We start from the raw sequence: 25,668 nt of genomic DNA, 5'->3' as shown, positions 1-25,668 counted from the left end.
GAGCTTGGAGCCCTAACGACTTAGCCGTGGCCCTGCTCTCCTTAAAACGTTCCAAGGCCGAATCAGCCTTGGCTCCAAACAGTTTGTCCCCATCAAACGGGAGATCCAACAATGTGGACTGTACATCCGCAGAAAAGCCCGAGTTACGGAGCCAGGCCTGTCTCCTTGCCACCACAGTTGTGCCCATTGCTCTGGCTACCGAGTCGGTCGTATCCAGTCCCGTCTGGATAATCTGGGTCGCAGCAGCCTGGGCATTTGAAACAACATCCTGAGGAAGCTCTGTAAATGATGAGGAAATGTCATCCATCAGAGCATGAATATACCTCCCCAGGATACAGGTTTCGTTGGTGGCCTTCAACGCCAGACTGCAGGACGAAAAAATCTTCTTGGACTGCGTCTCTAGTTTCTTTGAATCTCTGTCCCCAGGCACCGTCGGGAAAGAACCAGGCGCTGACTTGGATGAACAGGAGGCCTGCACCACCAAGCTCTCCGGCGTAGGGTGCCTAGACAGAAAACCAGGGTCAGTCGGAGCCGCCCGATACCTCCTGGCCACGGCTCTGTGAACTGCTGGGGAAGATGCCGGCCTCTTCCACACCTCTAACACCGGATCCAGCAGAGCGTCATTAAATGGCAAAAGAGGCTCCGCCGCAGCTGAGGCCGGATGTAGCACCTCTGTTAGAAGGTTTTGTTTAGCCTCCACCACCGGCAAAGGCAGGTCCAAAAAACTAGCTGCCTTCCGTACCACTGCATGAAAGGAAGCAGCCTCCTCAGTGTATTCTCCCGGGGACGAAAGATCCCACTCAGGGGAAGTGTCCAGCCCACTGGCCGACTCCAGACCACGCAGCCCATCACCCGAGTCCTCTAGCTCTCCTTCCTCCAGGGCTCGTTGGTACTCCTGCTCCTCTAATACACGGAGAGCACGTCTCCTCGAATGAAGCCGTTGTTCAATACGCGGAGTCGACAATGCCTCCGCCGAAGATCGGCGCCGATCTTCAGAAGCCACCGACGCCACGTCCGGCGCCACAGGTAACTTTGGCGCCGACGAAAGAGCAGTCGAAGCAGATGGACCCACCGGAGTCACAGGCCGAAATCCCGACGTCGACGGGATGGAAATCCCCGGGCCAATCCTTCTGAAGCCACCGGAGCGGCCACCGGAGCGGCCACCGGCGCCGACACTGGCGCCGACACTGGCGCCGAGCCCACGTTCCCAAAAGGGAGAAAGGGCATAAAGGGTGCCGGCTGAAGAGGCGCAGGATCACCCAATGAAAAGGCCAAAGGCCCAGCCGGAGCACCCCCTGGAGCCATCTGTTGGAAGATGGCATACATCGCATTCAAGAATGCGGAACTATCGGCTCCAGGGGTGGGAAAAGCCGGATACTGGGGTGCCTGTCTCGGAGGCGACCCCGACGCCGGCCTCGACGTCTGCAACGCCGGAGAAAACACCTGAGGCTCCAATACCTCAATCACCGACGCCTGTCCAGGTGAAGTTGGAGACGCCGGAGAGGGCAACGGCGTCGAAGGATGCGGCGTAACCGTGGGACTGATCTCCCATGTCCTTCGGCGTCGATCCGAAGACCTGGAACGAGTCTCCTTCGAATGACGCCGAGATTCTCTACGGCGCCGGGAGTCTCGATGACGCCGATGTCTTGGAGAAGAAGACTTCTTGTGATGCTTCTCCTTCGATTTCGCCATAAACAGCTTCGCCTCACGTTCCTTGAGGGCCTTTGGATTCATGTGCTGGCATGAATCACAAGTCGAGACGTTGTGGTCGGAGCTCAAACACCAAAGGCAATCGGAATGAGGATCCGTCACCGACATCTTGCCTCCACACTCACGACAAGGCTTGAATCCAGACTTTCTCTGCGACATTATTACCACAGCGAAAGACTACGCAGCAAAAATACACTGTAACCACAAAAGTAACAGTTGCTCCCTCGAAGATAACCGTTTCGAATGCACGGAAAAAAGGGAACTGACGTCGGCACGTCGCCGAGGACCTCTTATTGCCTGTATGACGTCAGACGGCGTCGCGTGGGCTAGAGTGACGTCCTCGTCGACGTGCAGAGACTAGTAAGAAGATTTCCGTCGAATGCTGGCACCATGGGAGTATTCATTAGGTGAGGAATCCACAGGTAGTTGTATCCATCAGAATAAAAGGGTTTAGAGGCTGCAGCGGGGCGGGGTGGACTGGGTAGACCTATGGTTCCCTGTCCCATGCCCACATAGGATTATGCATCCCTGGCCACGCAGTAGCTTAACAGCAAGGGTGGCACGGTGGCTGGGATGGGGACGTGACAGGGAGCCCCTTTTGTGGCCACGAAAGGGGCGAAAGGCGGACTGTTGGGGGCGAGGGGTAGTGGAAAGGCAGAGGGACCAAGTCGTAGCCCAGGAGTCCTTGAACCTCTCCAAAGCCGAGTCCACCTGGTCTCCAAAGACAGGAGCCATCAATGGCCATGTCCGTAAGAGTCTGTTGGACATCCCTCGGCCATCAACCAGGCACAGCGACACAGTTGTCGCAACCGATCTACCTAGAGATTCGGTTATGTCTAGCCCACATCTGATCGGGAACTTTGCCACATCTCTCACATCAGTGACAGCTTGGAAAATGATAGCATGGGCCTCCTCCGGTATCTGCAGCAGAACCTGCGCAACCGTATCCCACAGAGAGTGGGTATAGTGGCCCAAAAGGCTTGTGGTGTTCACGACTGCAGCGCGAGACTGGAGGAAGAAAACATCTTCTTCCCAAGTTGTTCCAACCTTTTTGATTCCCTACCTGGGGCTGCGGAAGCAAATGCACCCAAGGAATAAGGTGCCGGGATTACAAGGCTCTCAGGCGTGGGGTGTTGGGACAGGAATTTAGGGTTGTTTGGGGCGGGCCGATGGCAGTGTGCTGGGTCTAGACCAAGTACCCAATAGGACATCGGAGAAGGCTTCATTGAATGTCAGAAGGGTCTCAGACATGGAAGCCCCCACCTCCATCAGGAGATTTGACCTGACCTGAAAAGTAGGCAGCTCAAGGCCAAGGACCTTAGCCACCCTATTAACCACCATAGAATAAAGGGCTCCCTCTGCTGTAACCACGGTAAGAGGAGACCACATATCAGCGTCTGGAGAAGAGTCCAGGCCACTGGCCTCGCCCAACTCCTGTGCCCAGTCTAAATTACGGTCATCCTGGTAATCATAAGGGTCAACCCATCCAATCCTTCCTCGAATTCATACCCATAACAAAAAGGGTCAGAATACGACCTGGTGTGAATCAGTCCAATCAGAGACAGAGGCGGCATCTGCCAACGCCGTTCTGAATCATCAGGAATGAGGACTGGATCAACGTTGATTGTGGGCACCACCAATGTCGGGAGCATCGACAATCGAACAGGCGCCGGGGAAGGTCTTAATGGTACGACTGACATCAGTGTAGATCCGGAGGGGACCTCGGTGGCCGGAGCCAGAGCTGCTGGTGTGGAACCCAAAGGCCCCCAACCGAACCTCTTGGCCCCAAAGGCACCGTATCGGGGTCGGCCTGCCCAAAAATGAGGCGCATGGCCTCATAAAACTCTTAATTGGGCAGGGGTTCCTCCGGCTCCCGGAAACACAGCGTTGACGCTCCTCCCACATTGCATCAGCCGTGTGATGCCGTGAAGTTGAAGGGTGACGGGATCTCTTCGACGACTTCTTACCTCAAAGATTTCGAAGAAGAAGAATGGTGGTGGCTCCGAGAGCAGTCTCTAGACCAGAGGTCTTCAAACATTTTGATGCCGGGGCCCCCTCTCAAAAGTTTTTTAGGCGTAAGGACCCCATCCTGACAAAAAATTCTAGAACCTGGTAATCCTCATCGTTGACAATCATAGGCATCCCTAATTCCCACTGCAAATCATTTTTACGATGAGGAAATAATATGAAACAGTGTTTAGAAAACCAAAGGTCAGTGAGTGTGGGGGCGTGGTCAAGGGTCTGGCTAAAAACAAAGGTCCTCATTTATGAGGAATTGGCGTGGGGCGGCACCGCAAGTCTTCTTGCTACTCTGCCCTAGCTCAATATATAAGGGCAGGAATGTACCATATTTATGAAATACAGTGCATTCCTGTCCTTTTCCCCTGCGCTGGCGCACAAATTGCTGCCTAGCGCCAATGTAGGCAGGATTGCTTTTGTGCAGGAAGGGGAATCTTCCAGAACAAATACAATCCTGAGAGGTATTTTCCTCTTTCCATGTGTGCAGCAGAATACAACACACATGGAAAGAGGAAAAATTTAGGAAAAATGAAACTATTTCTCCTCATTATGCCTGCGTAAGGTTTTGGCCCTGCTCCAGTTTATGTGATTTTGTAAATCTGGGGCAGCGTCAAAATCCAAGGGTGTTGTGTGGGAACACCCACCACAAGGCCCATGGAACGCCTCTTTGACGCAAAGTAAGGCAACACAGCGACTTGCACTGCTTTGCCTTACTCCATATCTATGAGGCCATGCAAAGCCGCGTAGGGTGGCTGTGCGTCGCCTCATAGGTATGACTGAGAGGCTTGTGCGGCCGGAGCGTCAATAAAAGTGATACTCTGGTGTCGCAAGCCTCTCATAAATATGCCTCAAAATATTCTGTAAGTGTTTTTTTTAGGTCTTTCATCGTCAGGCAGCTACATATAAAATAACAGGCAGCTTAAAAGAAAAATAAATTTAAAAAGTGGTTACTCATTGGGAAATGCACTGTAGTGCATTATTAAACCTCTATTAGTTAATGCACTGCAGAGGTCTGTGTGTATCCAGACAGCCACAGAATTAAATCTTGGTTGGTGCAGTGGAGAATAGTGACTTGTGTATTTTTAGTGCCACGAGGTAACAGCCTGTGACAGAAAGCACTGTGAAAATGTAGGCCACTGCAAAATGCAGAGAAAGGTTTAAGATAAAATGGTGTTTCCAAAATGTAGATTTAAGTACTACCAGACAATATATATAATACATTTTTAATAGCTGTCCGTTCAACACCTCCTCAGGGGTAGTAAGCAATATGTATACACAATTACAATTAAAAGCACACACTCCCCAGCCCAGTTGTTAACTCTTTGCACTGCCACTCAAAAAGAACAAATCTTTGTCATGACAAAGCTTTGAGTGATTCCATCAATTACAGCCAGAACGAGCTCCAAAACATCTTCATGTTTGTATATTTCACCATTTGCAGATCAACTCGTAGCTCACATTTTCATTTCATTCAGGAAACAAGACCCTGGCACTATGGCTTCTTTAGCTGTCTGTGCAGCTTCATTTCACAGCACAGGAGACTCATCAATTAAAGTTCAACTGAAGCATTTTAATGATCAGCTGGGGAAATGCGCGACCCCCTTTCTAGGACTCCACGGCCCCCCTGGGGGTTGCGACCCACAGATTGAAGACCTCTGCTCTAGACCTTCCCCTCGAGCGAGACCGGGCCCTTTGCGGAGTCGAGCGCCGGACCGCCATAAGCTTACGGGACCGCTCTCTCAAGGCGCAAGGCCTGGCATTCAGAGCACGACTTCGGGTCGTGGTCACACTCCAGGCACCACAAACAGACCCGATGAGGATCCGTCACCGGCATCATGCGGTGACAGTCCTCGCACGGTTTGAAACCAGTCTTCGGGAACACCTCGAGGCACCAAAAACCTCACCAAAAAAACTCGACAAAAGGGTAGAAATCGGTCAAAAAGAGGCCAGGATAGAATCAGTGCATGGTGCGGAAAGAAAAGAACTGACGTCACTGTGCTGAGGCCGCGTCTATGTACTACTCCCGAAGTCATCACGGTGACTACAATGCCAAAGACGCCCGCGGAGTTGACCGACTTCACCTACCAACATGCAAGGGTATTGCTTGAAGAAAAAAATCACTGGATTCAGTGACGCTGGGGGAAAATTCTAAGGTAAGGAATCTGCAATTAGAAGTCTCTATAAGATAAAGGAAAAATCCTGCCCCTAGAAATATGTTCACAGAGAGGGGAGGATGGGTGGGTTGATTAGGAATCTGCAACTACATAGAGTCTCTATCAGAGAAGGAATTACCGAAGGTAAGTAACTTGCTCATCTGATAGAGGCTTCTAGACGCAGATTCTTTTACCTTAGAATAGATTCCCAAGCCGTACCTCTCTGGAGGTAGACTGCAAAACCGTTTTACAACAAAAAGTCCTGCAGGACTGAACAAACAAAGTGCCTGTCCCAATAAACCTGACTGTCCAGGCAATAATGCATGGGGAACGTGTGCAGAGAAGCCCAGGCTGCTGCCTGGCCAATGTTCAGGAACAGAACTCCACATGCTAACGCAGTCGTCGCAGCCTCAGCTGTAGTGGAATGAGCATGCAATCCCTCAGAGCGTTGTTTCTTGCCCAGGGCATAGCAGAATTTTATGCAGAGCATGATCCATCAGGAGATGGTCTGTTTCTGCATAGCCTTCCCCTTCTTTGCTCCGACATACCCTATGAAGAGTTGGTCCTCCACCGGTAACACTTTTGTACGGTTAAGATAGAACGATTATGCTCTTCTTGGGTCCATTGATGGAGTTGCCCATCTTCCTTAGATTGATGTGGCGGAGCGTAAAAGGTGGGCAGGGTGATTGACTGCCCTACATGAAAGGGAGTGACAACTTTCGGCAGGAAGGAAGCTCTACTGCGAAGACCCAGATTGTCTGGGAAGGTGTTAGGTACAGAGGCTTACATGACAAAGTCTGGAGCTCACTGACCCTCCAAAGAGATGTTATTGTCACTAGGAAGGTCATCTTAATGGTACGAAGCCTGAGAGGACAAATGTGTAGAGGCTCAAAAGATGCACACATCAGAAAGGTGAGTACTAGATTGAGGTCCCACTGAGTCACGATGAAGGGTGAATGTGGAAACGTGTTGAAGACCTTTCAAAAACCTATTCACAACAGGTGGGTTTGAAAAGGGATGGCTGATCTAGCAACCGTAAAAAGGCTGAAATTGCAAAAAGATAGCCCTTTAGGGTGCTCAAAGCACAGCCCTGCTGGGCAAGAGAAAGAAGTAATAGAAGAACCTGAGAAAGGGGAACAGAAAAGAGGTCAACTTGCTTTTCTACTCACCATGTCACAAACTTGCCCCAGCAGCAGGTGTGTACCACCCTCTTCCTGGAAGGATGCCTTGCTGCAAAGATAACATTACCTTGACGCATTCCATCACTGAGTCAGTCTTGTCTCCGAAGAGACAGGAGCCATCAAAGGGCATGTCCATAAGCTTGGACATCCCCTGAAAAATCAGTCATCCTCAGCCAGGACTGGCACCATAAGGACACCGACAAAGAGATCACTCTGCCTAGCGATTCAGTCATGTCCAACCCATCATGAGCAAAGCTGCATCTTTCCCGTCTGCCATAGCTTGAGAGAGTATGCCCCAGGCCTTCTCTGAGACCAGGGGCAGCATCTGTGCACCCGAATCCCATAGTGCAAGGGAGAAACTGCCCAAAAGGCACACTGTTCACAGACTGCATTGCCAGGCTGGTGGAAGAAAACATTTTCTTGCATAAGGTGTCCCGCCTCTTGGAAACCCCACCCACTGGGGTGGTAGGGAATGCACCAGGATTTAAGCTGGAAGTGAAGGCTTGGACCACCAAGCTCTCTGGGGTAGGATGTTGTGTGAGGAAAATGGGGTCCTCTTGGATAGGGAGATGGTGGCAGGCAACTGTCCTGTTCACAGAAGCCCCTGTGCAGACGTCCGTAAGGGTTTCATTAAATGGGAGGAGCAGTTCTGAGCGGGTAACTCCTGGCCGACCTCCACTGAGGGCAGGCTGAGGTCTAGGACCTCGGCTGCCGTTCTCATCACCATTGCAAAAGAGGCTCCTGCCTCTGTAGCTATGGCAGGAGGAGAGGCCATGCTATTATCTGGGAGCTTTGACATCTTCCTTCATCCTCAAGTTCCTCACACCAGTCTATGTTAGGATCTATGAGCTGGTACTCTTCAGGGCCCAGCGGGCCATCCCAATCTTTCTCAAGTTCTAGCCCAGAGGAATAGGTCACAGGCTAAGACTCCAGTCAGCGCTGGGGTCGGCATTGGGCGACACCCATCCAGCTCTGTGTCGGACTCAGGATGAGAATGGGGGCACTGGGCATGTCAACATCAAGACCAGCGTCAGGGAAGGTCGATGTGGTACAATCCATTTGTGGATCCAAGGGGCCCGACTGGCACAGGGCATAAAGGCGCTCTAAAAAAAACAGACCACCTAAACATAAGGTGCATGGCCTCATAAAATTCTCAGAGCTGGGAGAGGGTCACTCCAGCTCCCGGAAACCTAGGAAGGCACAGAAATGGCCCAGGCGGAAGTTCAACCATAGAGGCAGTCCTGGAGTGACAACGCGCCCTCATCTTATCAGATGATTTTGACAGACTGGGTAAAGTCAAAGACCTCTTCGACTTCTTACTCTTTTTCTTCTTCTTCTCGTTCGACCTACTAGAGCTGAATGACCTTAACGAAGATCGATGACTCAATGACTGGTCCCAGGACCTTCCTCTCGACTGGAATCAAGACCGTCATGGCATCGCACGTTGAGTGGCAAGAAGTTTGAAGGATGACTCCCTTAAGGCTTTGGGGAGCATGGTGCAACTAATGACAAAGGCTTTAGCATCGTGGTTGCGCTCATGACATGAGAAGCAGACGAGGTGTGGGTCCATCACGGATATCTGCCAGTGACAAGCACCATGGGGCTTGAATCCAGCCTTTCAATGGGTATTCCTGCATCTACGGGAGATAGGTCTCGAAGAAAAAAAACACCCTGTCAAAAGTCAAAAAAGGTCAGTCAAAAAATGACCGGGGGTAGCTCGCTCTCCGGATCAGCGCTGACTGTTGTGGAAAGAAAAGAATTGACGCCAGCACACTGGGGTGACTCCTATATAGGTACCATGCATGTAACTTCCGGTGAGGACGACGCCACACAGCAGAACAAACCACCGACTTGTGCACAGGGGTGCTTCTCACGAAACATTTCCAGATCCATTCTGATGACTGGGGATATTTCTGAGGTACAGAATATGTAGCTAGAAGTCTTTATCAGAGGATATTATTTAATTTCTCTGCGTAGTTAACTCTTTCCTCAACAACTAAACCTATCTGCGTTTCTAGTGGTGAAGTGTCTCCTGAAACACAGAAGACCTGCCATTTAATATCGTTTTCTGTGTGGCACTGGCGTGGCTCTGTTCAGTGTGTAACCATATTCCGACTCACATTTTCTGTGTTTGCCCAATATAGATAAAACTTTCCGGGCATCAAATTAAATAGATCACAAAGGAGGAGTTATAATACAACTATACTAACCTGGTTGTGTCTAAATGTTTTTGTGTTGCGCGCCGGGGGACAGTTAGCACAAAAGCCACATTTAAAGTACTCCAAGACATGAAATAAGCACTATGCTTCAGAAACCGAAGTAACCTGTCGTGGTGCTAAAATCTGCATAATAAACAAAACAATTTGTAATGCTGCAGCAACGTTTATAAGTTAAAAAAATGAATGTCTGGACAAAAAGTTGTGAAAGACAACTGTATCCGTCCTGTGTTCTATTTAGGGGACAACAATTATTTTTAAAGGTAATACAGTTTTCATGGTTACCCCTGAATGCAGCCGTTCTATAAAGATTCATGCTTCAATAAATTAACCCTCCTTGAACTTGCAATTTAGACGGCTTCAGATTAACTGTGCAGAATGGAAGACCGTCCCTTTAGGGCCACTGGATGAATGATTTAATATTACAATGAAGTGTTGAAGTGAAGAGTGTTTAGGTTGTGTTCTGAAAGTATAGTTCACAGACGTACACCAGTGCATTTAATGCTGCCAAACTATGCTAACAAAACGTCAATTTGGACACGTAGGACTAAAGTTTAGGCAACCTGCAGCAAAGTGTGAGTGAAAAAAAGAATGGGCTATCTAGAGTCTAGCCTTGAGCACAGACATCAAAAGCTTACCCTAGTGTCAATCAGTGGTTCGTGAAAGTTGTGGGTGGGGTAGGGGCACAAGTAACTAAGTTTGTACCAATGAGACCAAGAGATTGTTGTAAGTGGGTGACAGGCACAAGACTGCAGGTGGTTGCAGTGTATGGGTGAGGTGGTTGCAGTTTGTGGGTGAGGTTTAGGACTCTTGACATTTGATTATTGGGGTAGGCAAGATTCCTGGCGACTGCTGAGCTACTAGAGGGACATCTCCAGGTACAGGTCTCCAATGGCAGCTATTCCTCAACAACGTCAATCTGTTACTAGCTCATGGGGGTTGCAGTGCTTGACTCCATTGGTAGACATTTTCCCATTCCAGTACAAGCTGGGCCCTGCAGCAAGAAAACTACAAAAAAAACATCAGAGTCACTTTCATGGCTGATTAAGCATATTTCCCCACCTTGTTTGGAAGTAGGAAATAAAAGCATTTTCACAGAGATGATTGTTAATAGGTAAAGAACATTTCCAAAAACCTCTTCTGGGCTAATTAAAGTGACTCTACCTTACGCCTATTAGGCCCTTGAAAAAGCAACCACAAAAAATAATTAACCAAATGTCATTCTCGAGCTCTGAGACAGAGCTTCAGTTATTCAGACTGGCAGACAGAGATTTTCACGTTACAGTAAGGCGAGTCAGCGCAGTAGCCACGGTTAGAATGTTGCATTAAGAGCAGAGGTGCTCAAACTATTCCACCAATGAAGATAAACCGACATATAGTGATTCTTTCACTTGGTTGTAGTCAACCACAGTAACCCTTAAGAACTAGGGTGATGTGCTCAGAATATTTCGTAAAAGGGGTGTCCCGGCTCTGGATTCATGTAACAGAGACATAACATCAGTGTCTGAAGCAGTGGAAAGAGCAACATATGCTATCACCAGAATGTTGTTTAAACTGCATGACTATTCATTGGATGCTGTCTACAACAACCAGGCGTGCATGTTGAACATAAAAATTAACATACCCTTATGTTAAGAAGAGAAGCACACACCAATGGAAAAAAACAAAAGAGGCTTTATCCACATTCCAGCTTCAAAACCCAGAACAATTAGGGCGGGAAACCCACCTCAGGTAACTCTATATATGAAATGGGCTTAGACCATAAAGTCCTGCAGGACAGAACAAATTAAATGCTCTTCACATTGGACCTGGTTGTCAAGGCAGTAGTGATTTGAGAATGTATATAACCAATGCCCATGTTGCGGGCTAACATATCAAGAACATTCTCTTTGTGTGCCAACGTAGTGGTAGCAGCCTTGGCACAAATGGAATGACCCCTCAGTCATTCCGGAGGTTGCTGTTTGGCCAATATAGAAGACTATCCACCTTGACAAAGTCTTTTTCTGCAACGCTTTTCATTTCTTAGCCCCAGAGAACCACATTAAAGAGCTGATCGTACTCCCAATGGTCTTTGGTGCGACTGATGCAAAACTCAAGCATCTCTAGGCGGCCCGCCATTAGAATCTCTCCTCTTCTTTTGAGGGGTGAGGCAGAACCCAAGGCATTGGGAGGGTGATGGACTGCCCCACGTGCAAATGAGCCACATTATTAGACCACAAGGCTGCTCAAGTTCTCAACACCAATTTATCTGGAAAAAATGTGGTATAGGGTGGTTGCAGCAACAGTGTCTGAAGCTCACTCATGGCACACTGAAATAACCGCAATGATGAAGACAGTCTTTAGAGTTAGATAATGTAGCAAACAAGTGTGCATCAGCTCAAAGGGAGTACACACGACAAAAGGCAGGACTCAATTAAGATTCCACTGTGGCATCACAAAAAGGTCTTGGAGGAAGCATGTGAGTTAAAACTTTTATAATCATCATCACAACAGCTCATTTAAAAAAAGACAGCTGGTTCAGCAAATGCAGAAATGCTGAAAGGACAAATAATCTCCAATTGTACCCACACCAAGACCTTGCTGGCCGACAAACAAAACAAATATTAAACCAACCAAAAAGTTTGACTGCAACAGGTCTACGTTGCAGGCTCAACTTCAGGTCACGATTTTGCCCCAGAGCCTGGCGTAAATTGACGTTGAAGATGATGTCACACAGCAAGGATAACATCCACAACCTCAGAAGGAAGGTTGAGCGCAGTTAGCAGCAGCTGCTCAACCCTACCCTGCTGCTGAGACAGACGATCGACCCAAAACAGAAGACTGATGGCCTAGGATGACTTGGGCCTGGTCGATATTCAGAACTCAGGACAGACTAGGCAGAGGCCTACAGGAGCCCTGTGCTCCACTCTAGAGATCTAGAAGATGCCCTGTGCCACCTATCGGTGTAATGATGTTTGTGATACACCAGGAGGTACCAGCTGAGCTCATCCACCCTAACATTTAAAGATCCCACATAGTGGTTCACAATGAGGGAGATGCTCTGACGCTCCGGACAATTCCAGAAGCATAGAGCTTCTCAGCACAGGACCCCACAATAATTTGTTTACTGCAGCACCACATGCTGGTCGTGTTGTCTTTGAGCACCTGTACCACCTTCTCCTTAAAGGATAGTAAGAAGGCCTTCAACACCAGGCAAAATACCCACCACTCCAACAGATTGTGGAGCTGGGTTTCCACTGGAGATCAGAGTCTTCTGATCTGCATGTCTCCCAAATGACCTCCCCAACTCAACAAAGATGTATCGGCCAGACTGTCAGCCTGGGTGGGGCAGGCAAAGGGTCTGGTGCAGACCTAATTTCAGCTGCGAAGACACTACTGCAGATCTGTTGCAGTGTCCACCGGAAACATGGCTGGAATCAGAGGTTTCCTTGGTGCTGGGCCCACTGAGACTTGATTTCAATGCAGAGCCCACATATTACCAGGCACAGTTGACAAGCAAGATGCAGGAGGCCAAAAAGCCATGAAACCTCAGAACTGTTCTCACTGAAACCAAGGATCAGCCCAAATACCTAGGACTTGTCATGATGTAGGGATGGGCCTGAACTTCACCGTATCAAAGATGGTTCCTACAAAGAAAGCCTCTGCGAAGGAGTCAAGTATCATTTAGGTTTGTTGATCATGAATCCCACTGACCTCAAGAGCTTTGCCATCTTCTGGAGGAGGTCTACTTCTGAATTTGGCAAACCGGCCTTGAACCAATTGTGGAGGTTTGAGAAATCGGGAATCCTCAAATCTCTGAAGACAACGACGAAATATGAAGACCACTGCCATCTATTTTGAGAACACCCCAGGAGCAAACTGAAAATGCCCCAGGCCTACCTAAAACAGAAGTCAACATCTGTGGGGCTGTAGGACAGGAACATGAAAATAAACATCCTACATGTTCATAGACACCATCCAGTCACCCGGGTCCAGGGCAGATAGAACCTGTGCAAGTGGGAGCATCCTAAATTTGCCTTTCCACAGGACAGCTTTCCGAGGTTGAAGCTCTACAATATTGCGAAAGTGGTTATTCTTCTTCAGTATGTGAAAATAGCAGGAACAGTCCCAATTTGCACATCTAGTACCCTCTGAATAGCCTCTTTGGTCAGCAGGCCTTGCATCACTTATAACAAGATGGACAGAAGATCCTCTGAAAGCTGCTATGCTGTGGGTGGAAGATGAAGCGGTCAGAAAGAATTGGAAGGGCAAAGCTCCACTGAACAGCCTGAAGTAACCATCTGTCTGATGTCAGAGCCTGCCATCCTAGGAGGAAATATCTGATCATGGCTCCTACAGGGTGGTTGGGTGGTAGTGAGGGCAAACTAAAGTGTTTTGAATGCTGTTGTTGAAGGAGAGAGCGCAGGGCTGATCTGTATCCCAGGGAACACCTCTGACCCTGAAAAGACTGATGCAGCAGTGGGTGCCTTCAGCATTGCCTCTACACCAAACGCACAAGTAGAACTGAAAGGGTCCAATTTGTTGAGGGAACTGTCTGGCAGGAGTCTCAAGGTCCAGTGGATGCACTGTGACCGGACTGTTCGTGCAGCATTCTAGGGCTTCTCACCAAACAAATGAGATCCGTTGAAAGGCGAATCCATGAGGGCTGGTTGGAAATTTCCAGAGAAGCCCACTGACTATCAATGCAAGGCGATGGAGCACCATACGAGTGATGACTGCTTATCCTAAGCAATGAGTGGTTTCTAGACCATCATGAATGGTCTGAGCCAGGGAGACCTGAAACTCCTCAGGGATCTCACTGACCATGCCCCAGATGCTGTGTGTCTAACACGGAGTAGGTAATTGGCCCTGTCAGGTCTTAATACCAGGATGCTAGACGAGAACATCCATTTTCCAAATACCTTGATCGACGTTGATTATTAGTCTAGGGGGGTCATGTGGAAAGAACTGGGTTCACCTAGATGTTGGAACCCTGTACCACCAGACCCTCTGAAGTACGATGTTGAATCAAAAAAATGTATCTGGCTACCTGCCTGCTCATTGGTCGGCTTAGACCAGTTGGAACCAAAAAGCTGATGGACCTTCTGATGATACCTCAGCAGTAGAGTGGCATGCAGTGGAGTAGACTAGAGTGAAGTGGTGTAGAGTAAGGTGGTGTGCAGTAGCGTAGAAGGAGTTGCATACAATGAAGAACAGTGCTGTAGAGTGGAGTGGCAAAGAGTGGAGTTGAATACAGTGGAGTAAAGTGTCAGTGTGGAGTCTTGTAGAGTGTAGAAAAGAGTGGTGGAGTAGAGTGTGGCAGAGGGAGGCAGAGTGGATTAGAATATCAGAGTGGAGTAGAGTGTTGCAGAGTGTCACAGTGGAGTAGAGTGTTGTGGCATTGAGTGGAGAGGAGTACAGGGGATGGAAGGAAGTGATGTAGAAAGGAGTGACGCAGATTGGTGTTTCATAAAGTAGAGCGGATGGCATGTCCTAGAGGGTCTTAGAGTGGAGGTACAGAGTGAAGGTACAGAGTGGAACGGCATTTCGTAGAGTGGAGTAGCCTGTCGTGGAGTGAAAGAGTGACAGAGTGGAAAAGAATGGAGGGGTGTAAAGTGGAGTAGATAGCTGTAAAATGGAGTGGTCAAGAGTGGAGTGGTATAATGTGCAGTGTGTATGGTGTGGTAGCGCACTGCCATTGTAGACAACACATTTTCATTTGAAATTACCATTACATTTGCACAGGCAAAGGTTTTACTAATAAAACTATGAAGAGCACAACCAATAATATGTGGAAATGGCATCACCTAGTCTATTGATTTGTTTTGAATCTATTAAATACTTATTTCCACCACACTTCAGAATTACAAAAAAGTGCTTCAATTGTGCTTTCCTAATTCTGATATATCCTGAAATATCTGCAGTCTATTTAGAAGACATTTAAATATTGTTGTGTGCTAAAAAGAAGCCTTTCCTTTCAAACCCCAATAGCCAGCAAGATTGCCACATAAATCCTCTCACTTGGAAGTCAAAGAAAGAAAAGTAAACACCAAGCTCCCTCAGAAGACAGATCGTAGAGAAGAGTGTCGTACACTGGAGTGTCGTAGGGCAGTGTGGAGTGGCATAGAGTGGAGTAGTGTTGTAGAGTGGAGTGGCATAAAGTGTTGTGGAGTGGACTAGCACAGAGTCAGGGTGGAGTAGTGTGGAGTAAAGACTCTGGGAGTGGCATAGAGAGAGTTGTGTAGTGTGTTGTAGAGGGCATAGACTGGAGTAGAGTGTTGTAGAGTGGAGTAGAGAGCCATATAGTGGCATAGAGTGGAATGGTGTAGAGTGAAGGGCCATAGAGTGACAGACTGGACTGCTGTGGAGTGGAGCAGAGTGAAGTGGTGTAGTGGATTAAAGTGACAAAGTGGAGTTGTGCAGTGTTGTGGTGAAAAGTGTTGGAACGTAAAGTGGAAGGCCACAACGTTGAGGGGCAATGAGTGGATTAGAGTGCAGGGGCGTAGAGTGGAGTAGAGTAATGTGTCAGAATAGACTGGTGTGTCAAAGAGTGGAGTGTTATAGAGTGGCTTCTCATAGAGTGTCTTTGAATGGAGAGGTGTAGAGGGCAGAAGTGTACAGTGGAGTGTTGTGAACTGTTTTAGAGTGTCGTAGAGTGGCATACAGTAGAGTAGTCTTGTGCGGTGGAATATAGTAGTGTAAATTGGTGTGGCATAGAGTTGAGTGAGAGTAGAGTGCAGTAGAGTATAGTACAGAGGCGTGGAGGGGTGTAGATTGAAGTGGAGCAGTGGCATGACATAGTGATGAGTGTAGAAAAATGTCAGAGTGGAGTGGCATAGATTGGAGTGTTGTAGAGTGGAGCACAGTGTTGTAGCGTAAGTGGAGGGGCACAGAGAAGAGGGGCTGTAGTGAATCCTAGTTTGTTTTAATGGGATAACAGGAGTTAGCTTAGCCTTTGGCTTGCAGACTCGTGCACCCGTCACCTAGTGACTTTTAACCTACTTAGCTTGTTCTGTCTTAGCCCGTTTAATTATTTAATTCTTCTAAGATGGCTGCCTTGTTTATAGTTAGGTCACTTGTTATGATTTGCATTATCAGTGCCACCGCGTTAAGGCGTCAAGATCCAGTGCCAAAGACAAACTGTAGGTGTTCGCACTTAGGGACTTTCCCTCTCCATGCTTTCAAGGGAATTGTTTATATTAATTGCCGCCCCAAGCATGCCTGTTATCTATTGTTTGGGAACACACCTATGTCAGGGGTCCAAGTAGATCTGTATAAATACATCACACTTTAGACAGATAATGAGAGGGTTTCCGACCAGAGGGCATCGCCACCATCACTGATATCAATGCTGCACGACACTGACTCAGTCTTCGTGTCCTGCGGAGTCTGAGATAGAGACCACATTCCAAGGTAACAAGGGTTGGGGGCTCCTCTCATGGACATGGCATTGGCAGATTAGGTTTAACATACCCAGCTCTCCTTTAGGTAGGACGTTAGGCCTATCATGATAGGGTATTAGGACATATTACACACTTTATGTCTTTTCATGTTATTGCAAGATGGTGGGGGTCTTTGTAATAATGACTCTTGTCTTAACAATTCTGTTTCTTGCACTGTTCATTATCCTAATCATTGCAGCCCATGCAACTTATCGCAGATTGCAGTTGTGTTAAATAAAAACTATTGAAACTTTACTGTATCTTCGTTATTGCCTGTGTTTGGATGAGACATGATATATCTGTGAGAAAGGGGTAATCTCCGTTTAACCACGACACTCCCTGAGATGTCATACTCTCGAGTCCATGCGTAAAGGCTGCCACAAATCACCTTTTACTATTTGGGTTTTTTGTGAGGTGCTGCTAGTGAGCCGGAAGGGTTGGGACGACAGCTGCGACTTGTTTTTAGGATAGACATAGTCGCCTACAAACATAAGTACTGTCATCCTTAAACCAGAAGTCTTGCCTAGAGCAAGAGTCCAAATTACGACAGGGCATGCCATAGAGTAGCGTGACAGAGTTGAATGGCATGTCGAGGAGTAGAGTGACATGCTGTAGAGTTGTGTGTCGTAGAGAACCATGTCGTACAGTGGAGTGGTGTGATGCAGAGTGGACGGGCGTGTTGTAGAGTGGAGTGGTGTAGAATGGCACGGAGTGGAGTGTAGAGTGGCACGTCAGAGTGGAGTGACATGTTGTAGAGTGTTGTGGAATGGCATGGAGTAGAGTGTAGCAGTGTGTTGTATAGTGGAGGGTCGTAGAGTGGAGTGGTGTGTCGCAGACTGGAGAGGAGGGACGTGGAGTGGTGTATCTTAGAGTGGAGTGGCATAGAGTGGAGCAGTGTTGTAGAATGGAGTCGAGTGGAGTATGTAAGATGTGGTAGCGCACTGCCATTACAGATAACACATTTCCAATTAAAAAGATCATTACATTTGCACAGACATACAGTTTTACTGATAAACGTATGCAGCACACAAACATTGTGTGGAAATGGCATCACCTAGAGTATTGATTTGTTTTGATAGTATTAAAATATTTGTTTTCACCACACTCAGAATTACAAAACAATTTAGCTTTCCTAATTCTGAAAAAAATCTAAAATATCTGCCCAGTTCATTTAGAAGACATTTACATGTTGTTGTGTTCTAGAAAAGAGCCCTCCTTTCACAACCCCAGTAGTCAGCAAGATAGCCACATGCATCCTCTCACTTTAAAGTCAGAGAAGGAAAAGTGAATACCAAGTTCCCATGGAAGACAAAGCCTTTTATTTGACCTTTGTCCTTGAATACACAGCAAATGTGACAAGATAAAAAGAAAGTTCAAAGGCCTGTCTACAGGAAGCAAACACTTGTGGAAGAATACAAGGAGAGGTGGTAAACAGGCTATGCTCCATGGGAGGGACTAACTCAAGCTGGACAGCCTAAAACAAACAAAACCAGCAAATAGAGATTAAGCAAGTGTGAGGTACAAAATCACCAAGCCAATTGTAAGCAATAGGCAGAACATATTCCCAGGGAAGCTTTCAGAATGTGATGAAAGGGGTGTTTAGTTTTTAGGGTGGGTATGGGGTTTATGGTGGTAAGGGGTGTTTAGGATGGATCTTGGGGTGGTAAGGTAATTTTTAGGGTAGGTAGGGTTTTTGGGTGGAAAGGTGTGTTTGTGTGTATATATATATATATATATATATATATATATATATATATATATATATATATACACACACACACACACTTACCTCTAGTTTTTACCATGCATATGCCTTTACCAACTATGCATTTACTACGAAATGTTCGTGGTAAGGACATTCGTGGTAAAAGCATATGCATTGTAAAAACATTTTGTGGTAAGTGCATTCTTTGTAATGACTTAAGTGCATGCATTTTTTCATCACACATACGCATTGAACCAGTATACAGTCCGCTTTATATGGTGGGGTATCTCTAGCTTCTTTGTAGATGTTCACCCTTCTTCCACCTTTGTCTTATCCGTTCATGGCTAACTGAAGAGCAGTATCACTTATAACTATATGCTTTAACACATTTTATTTTAACACATTTAGCATGGAATCCTACGTGCATATCCTCACTTTGTAAATACCACGATCCTAAATAAAAAAGAAAGGTGAATTATGCATATCCATTTGATTATACGTTTCTAAAAGATCTAACAGGCCCACGTGTTTCCATTCCAGCATACTTTCATGAACCCTGCGACCAATAAGGAATCGGCTCCAGATCAATCCTTCCAAATGATAGAGGGGGTAGTGGTCATGACATTACAATCATGGGTTAGTTTCCAAAGGCACCGATAGGTGTCAAACATGAAACGTAAAGCATCTGCATCGAGACCAAGATGTTGAGGCATTAGTTCTTTTAGAAAATAAACATGCTGCTGGGCATAAAAAGTACTATATTATTGGTACTGCATAATGTTCACATTACAAAGCAGTTAATCAAACTATTGCTAAATATAAACATAATGTTCCACTTACATGGGAAAAAAGCTGGGGAGCCCTGCAACTACATTAAGAGGAGTTTTGAAATTTCTGATGTCCCAAGTTTTCAGAGTATCGTCCCCTATAAAAGATAACACAAATTAAATCTTAAAATAACAACTACATTAAGTCTTGTGACACAATATTCTATTTCACTTTAAAATTGCTTAAGCATATATAGGGCTTGTAATTGAGCACGTCACTCCACTACACATTACAAAATACAAAGTATATGCTCATGAACATTTACATTGGCCATGCAAATGTTCAATAGCATCTTTGGCAATAAAATATAGAAGATGCTTTCGATTTAGCTTCCCACCAGCCAATACGTCTTTAGCATCATATTTTTAAAATTACATACCAATGGTATATATACTTTGAATAGAGAAATACTATAAGGTCCTTGAAACATAATTTATTTTTTACAACCTGGGAAGAAACATTTGCTGCTGAAAGGAAATGTCAATTAAAATGTTGCAGATGCGCCTAGACCAGTAATTATTGCACTATAAAACTGGGTGTGCTATGCTTAGAAGGATTGTATGTTGTCTGTCGGTGGTGCAAATGACGAGAAAATTAAGTGAGAATTGGTGCACCATAAGTTGGATCTTATTTACAAACAGAAGGAGGCCCAGAGAACAATGGTATATATGATTAAGAAAAAATTCACCCAATATTCTTCCAAACAGTGATTACAAATGTCACTCGTATCTACACTATCAGCTTACTCAAAGGTAAAAGGGACAGTTTAAATAGCACGAAGCATCCTATGGGACAAACAGATCTCAGCCAAAGGCAATGTTATACCCCATTCAGTCTAAAACAGAGATCCCTGGTTTAATGTAGACGTTTGCAGCATAGCATATGAGACCATGGAAGAGGAGGCATCTTAGCCATATACCGTGCAAACTATAAAACAAGCTCTTTGGTCCAATACACACAGCAATACTTCATGTAGATGTGTGCAGGAAATCATGTGGTAATCTTGCATGTCTCCAAAATCTATGTTTCATAAAGTTAGCACAGGCAGCTCCAAATTGGATTAGGTAACTAGTGAATTTGTGACTGTGAAATGGCTAAAGGCAGTGTCAAGTTAAGATTGTACTGTCAAGTGAAGATTACAGGTCTTGTAAAGGTCATTAAAAGGACTCGTAAAATAACTTAAAACTTTACCACTAGAAAGCACAAGGCTTAGGTTGACAACATACAGATAGTATTGCAGAACAGACCTCCACGAGGAGAATTCAAACTGGCAAAATCATTTTATAATATTTCAATCAGACAGCAATTTAATCGTTGCAAGTCTAAGACACCACAGGTTCTTAGGTGAAATTACCAAATGTGGAGCCATTACAAATGAGTATGAACCATCCGACAAATTGAGAGTGAAGAACTCAACTTCATGTAATATGACTGAAGTGCTAAGCCTGACAAGCTTCATCAAGGGCCTAGATTGTCACAATATGCTTGCACATTTCTGTTTTTGCTCAAATTTCTTTTGTTCGCCCATAAAGGTTCAAACACATTATTGCGGAGAAAAGTGTATGCGTCCGCTTATGTTGACAGCACAGATCTACTGATTCCTCACATTCCTGGGTCATATTTCAGTGAAAGCTAGTGTGTGACCAGATATCAAAATGTGCATCTCCCATCTGTCCGAGGTGACAGAGTCCTATATCCAAGACCATGTGGACATGCCCCCTGTCTGAGAGGAGCAGAACTAGACTGCCACCAATTACCATACACACTGTCGTCTAGATTAACAAGCATTGACAAGGCAATAGGTTTGGCCTTTGTTTTTTATTTCTATCTAAGTGGATTGTAAATTATTAGAAAAATGTTATAATCATTTTTGTTTTAAATTTGCTAAACAGTTCTTGGTTTATCAAATTTTGAAACAAACATTATAATAACATGTTTGTAATATTTATATTCCAGTTAGACAGAACAAATAAACAAAGGCGAAACCTATTGGCATGATGTGAAGAAGACAGAGAACCAGCTCCCTGTATTGTAGTACCGATACGCTTTAAGTGCCCTCAATACGCATCTCCCTGTATTGTAGTATCGATATGCTTTAAGTGCCCTCAGTACGTGGCTCCCTGTATCTTACTACCTTGTACTACCGATACGCTTTAAGTGTCTTCAATACGCTCCTGGACACGAGAGAGAGAGAAAGACAGAGAGAAAGAGAGGTGTAGGTAGAGGTAGGTGGAGGGAGGTGGAGGTAGAGGTAGGTGGAGGTGGAGGTAGAGGTGGGTGAAAGTAGAGGTTGGTGTAGTTAGAGATAAGTACAGGTAGAGGTAGGTAGAGGTGGATGTAGGTAGAGGCAGGTGTAGTTAGAGGGAGAGATAGGTAGAGGGAGGTGTAGGTACACATAGGGGTAGGTAGAGGTAAATATAGGTAGAAGTAGGTGTAGGTAGAGGTAGGTGTAGGTAGAGAGATGTAGGTGTAGGTAGGTGTAGGTCGAGGTGGGTGTAGGTGTACCTATAGATAGGTGTAGGTAGAAGTAAGTGTAGGTAGAGGTAAACGTAGGTAGAGGTAGGTGTAGAAAGAGGTAGGTGTAGAGGTAGGTAGATGTAGGTGTAGCTAGAAGTAGGTGCAGGTAGAGGCAAATGTAGGTAGGTGTAGATAGAGGGGATAGAGGTAAATAGAGGTAGGTATAGGTAGAGGTAGGTGTAGGTAGAGGTGGGTGTAGGTCTATCTATGGGTAGGTGTAGGTAGGTGTAGTTGTAGGTAGAGGTAGGTGCAGGTAGCGGTAGGTACAGATAGAGGTAGGTGTAGGTAGAAGTCAACGTAGGCAAGAGAGGCAGTGGACAGAGGCAGAGGTAGAGTTAGAGAGATATCAAGGAGCAAAGCGCCATCAGCGCTCAAAGTGAAAAGCAAGAGGCAATACTGTGTGTAATAACACTGGCTGCAGGAAGAGATCAAAGACAAGTCAAAGCAGCCTGCTCCCCTACATTGTGTAATCATAGTAATTGTAGGCCAGTTGCATGCAAACCCTAGGGGAGAGGATATGGCCTGAGCTGCCTACTTTGGGGCTGGTAAACTAGGTTCATGTCTCAGTGTCAGCTCAACATCCGTGGTTCTGGGCAAGTCACTTAATCTCCCCGTGCCTACCAAAAATAAATGTCTCCTTCTCTAAAGTAACAGGTGCTCATGTAAAGCGCTCCAATACCTTCAAGTTGAGGGGCAGAGACCAAAGAATCAGTGACAAGAAACCGCGACATGCCCAAACAACATAACGCCACGGAGGGCAAAGCAAAATAAATTTAAAAAGAAGTACGTTCAGCGGTGTAGCCAGATAGGAGGGACACTGGCCAGTATCCAATAGGAAGTGACTGGAAAGAGTGATTGGTCGAGAGACAACCCGAGGGTAAGAAGGGCTAAGAAGACAACAGGAAGTGAAGCAGCTAAATGCTTGTGCTAATGCAGGTACAACATTGCATTGGATGATTTGAGGTCTTCCGGGAACCTTGGAGCTGGAGCTATGTACACTGTAGTTCTAGTAGATTCTTTTGGCAAGTAGATTAAGTTTTTGTTTATTAAGGATGCGAGGACCAAGTAAACCTTTAGACAGGGCGTTTAGGTCATCACAAGTATCTAGAGAGTGGCAATGAAGTAAAGTTTTGTTTTTTTTCTTTATGTTTACTGTTGGGGACAAAATAACAGCTTGGTAATCAGTGAAAAGGGAAACTTACCTAATTAAATAGTGTACGTTTGGTAGCCGCTAATTGAATGCATCATAAATGGACATATGCTTAAACCACTGGCTGCGACTGTACAACTGAACATTAATGAAACAAAATGCTGCAGTGAAGATGTGGAAGAAAGAATCGGGGATAAGCAAAATAAGATCATGAGTTATTACCACGAGAACGTGGTAAAGGAGTATTGTGAAGTGTGCCTAAGTGGCTTGCTATGTTCACCTAAAAGAATTGTAAACGTTCATAAATGTTATGTCAAAGTGGAGCACAAAATGTGCTGGAGCTAGGGCAAGGCTGTGAAAGCAGTAGCCTTCAAAAGTGTGCATGAGAAATCTCTGTAGGAAGAGGAATGCGCAGATCACAGCAAAGCACCCCATCTTTCTACACAGGAAGAGTACCTAGGCCTGCAATAGTGAGTCAAACAGTTCTGTGACTCTGGATAATGCTATATGTTTACGTGTTATTTCCTTGTCATGCGCTGATTTGGTTACAGACAGTTAAGTACGGCATGCTTTACTCTATAAACTGCGTTTAAAACTGTGTTGTACCAGTGTGTGAAGTCTCACTGAAGATTTGTCAGCCACAAAATGAAATGAAAAAAAATCTACAATTCCCATTAGTAAGTCCTACACTGCTAAGTTGTACACACACAGTGCCCGTTAGTGTGCTGCCTTGAGCGTGAAGCACAAATACCGTGCCGCACTCTGTTTCCGGCAACAACCTTCAGCTAACCTTAAAATCACAGCAGAGGGAGGCTGTGGAATAAAACAATAGCTTCGAGCCTACTTGAACATGTTTAATATGCAAAAATAAGCAACACAGCGATACCACAGCACACCTCCCCAAAGTCAGTGAGCAAATAATGATAACTTATCAACCAAAGTCCCCACTTTTACACATTTTCTTCACATATGTGACAGAAGGAAGGTTCACATGCCAGAAACCGAAAATGACACCTTGACAGTTAGCAGGTACTCGGCCACTCTAAGCAAGCAGCCACGCCTCATCCGTGAGTCTCAAAGCAATACACTTGGACAAGCACTGATGTCTATGCTATCTGTCGGCAAACTAAGGGCAGGACAGACTAAAGGTACACCCTGGTTAGGTCACGGACAAGCAGAGCTAATGTCTAGCGAGTATGCCAAGGCTGCCTGAGCAGATGAGGCATGATCTCTGCCCACCTTGTGGCAGACAGCCCACCCTAACAAATGTTGACTGCTGCAGCAGTTTAATTTCTGACAGAAGTGCTTTGCTGTGTACATTCAGGAAGAGAGTAAACTTGGCAAACGTGGATTAGCATCCAAGACGTACAAGTTACTTACCTTCGGTAACGATATATCTGGTAGAGACATATTCTAGTTGCAGATTCCTTACCTTTGAATTCCCCAGGCGTGAGTCTGGATCCAGAGATTTTTTCTTCGAGCAGTGTCTTTGTGCGCTGTCAGGTGGCATTGGTCGACTCGTCGTGGTCAATGTGATGATGTTGCAGTCATATATAGGCTCCACCCCGGCGCGCTGACGTCAGTTTCTATTCACGACTTTCCACGCCAGTAGCGCGGGCCCATGAAGAACACTAAGAATGAGGTGCCAAAACTAGGGCCCTTAAAGGGAAGTTCCTGTCCCTAGAAATCATTTCACAGTGCGGGAGGATGGGCAGGTTGGTAAGGAATCTGCAACCAGAATATGTCTCTACCAGATAAATCGTTACAGAAGGTAAGTAACTTGTACATCTAATAGAGACTTCTAGTTGCAGATTCTGTACCTTTGAATAGATACCCAAGCAATACCATCCCCGGTGGTGGACTGCGAACCAAGATCACACAAAGAAGTCCTGCAGGACTGAACGGCCAAAGTAGCCGTCCCTGTGGACCTGCCTGTCCAGGCAGTAGTGTCTGGTAAAAGTGTGCAGAGATGACCACGTTGCTGCCTGACAGATGTCCAGGACTGGAACGCCCCATGCTAGCGCTGTGATGGCGGCAGTAGGTCTGGTGGAGGGAGCACTCAAACTTTCAGGGGGTTGCTTCTTAGCCAGAGCGTAGCACATTTTGATCCATAAGAGCACCCATTTTGAAATGGTTGTCTTCTGCACCGCCTTCCCCTTCTTTGCACCCACATATACCACAAAGAGTTGATCGTCCACCTGGAAGTCTTTGGCACGATCAAGGTAGAAAGCCAACGCTCTTTTTGGGTCCAGGTGGTGGTGTCTCTCCTCTTCATGTGAGGGATCTGGGGGTGCATAAAAGGTAGGCAAAGTGATGAACTACCCGACAAGGAAGGGTGTCACTAATTTAGGTAGAAAAGAAGCCCTGCTGCAAAGTACCACTTTGTCAGGGTGTACTGCCAGGAAAGATGGTTTAGATGAAAGAGCTTGGAGCTCACTTACTCTGCGGGCAGAGGTGATGGCAACTAAGAAGACAGTTTTGATGGTTAAGAGCCGTAAAGGGCAGTGGTGAAGCGGCTCGAATGGGGCACACATAAGGTATGTTAAGACTAGGTTCAGATCCCATTGAGGCATGATGAATGGGATAGGAGGAAAAAGATGTGTGAGGCCTTTAAGAAACCTCCCAACAAGGGGAGATTTGAATAAAGAAGGTTGATCTGGTAACCTCAAGAAAGCAGAGATAGCAGAAAGATATCCCTGCAGGGTGCCCAGGGTAGATCTTTGTTGGGCAAGGGAAAGAATAAAGAGAAGAACTTGAGAGAGGAACAG

General features: G+C 46.1%; 1 protein-coding gene across 1 annotated transcript in view; it reads right to left on the bottom strand.

Moving 5' to 3' along the window:
* WDR70 (WD repeat domain 70) overlaps window positions 1–25,668 on the bottom strand; it is a 1,287,307-nt gene that overhangs the window by 414,180 nt on the left and 847,459 nt on the right. The window contains exon 11 of the mRNA XM_069221254.1: window positions 19,246–19,330. Within this exon, the coding sequence (XP_069077355.1) occupies window positions 19,246–19,330 (85 nt within the window). The remainder of the gene's footprint in view (window positions 1–19,245; window positions 19,331–25,668) is intronic.

Source organism: Pleurodeles waltl, chromosome 1_1 (genome assembly GCF_031143425.1).
Source record: "Pleurodeles waltl isolate 20211129_DDA chromosome 1_1, aPleWal1.hap1.20221129, whole genome shotgun sequence".
In the NCBI taxonomy this organism is placed as follows: Eukaryota; Metazoa; Chordata; class Amphibia; order Caudata; family Salamandridae; genus Pleurodeles; species Pleurodeles waltl.
This window is presented reverse-complemented; position numbering and strand designations above follow the sequence as displayed.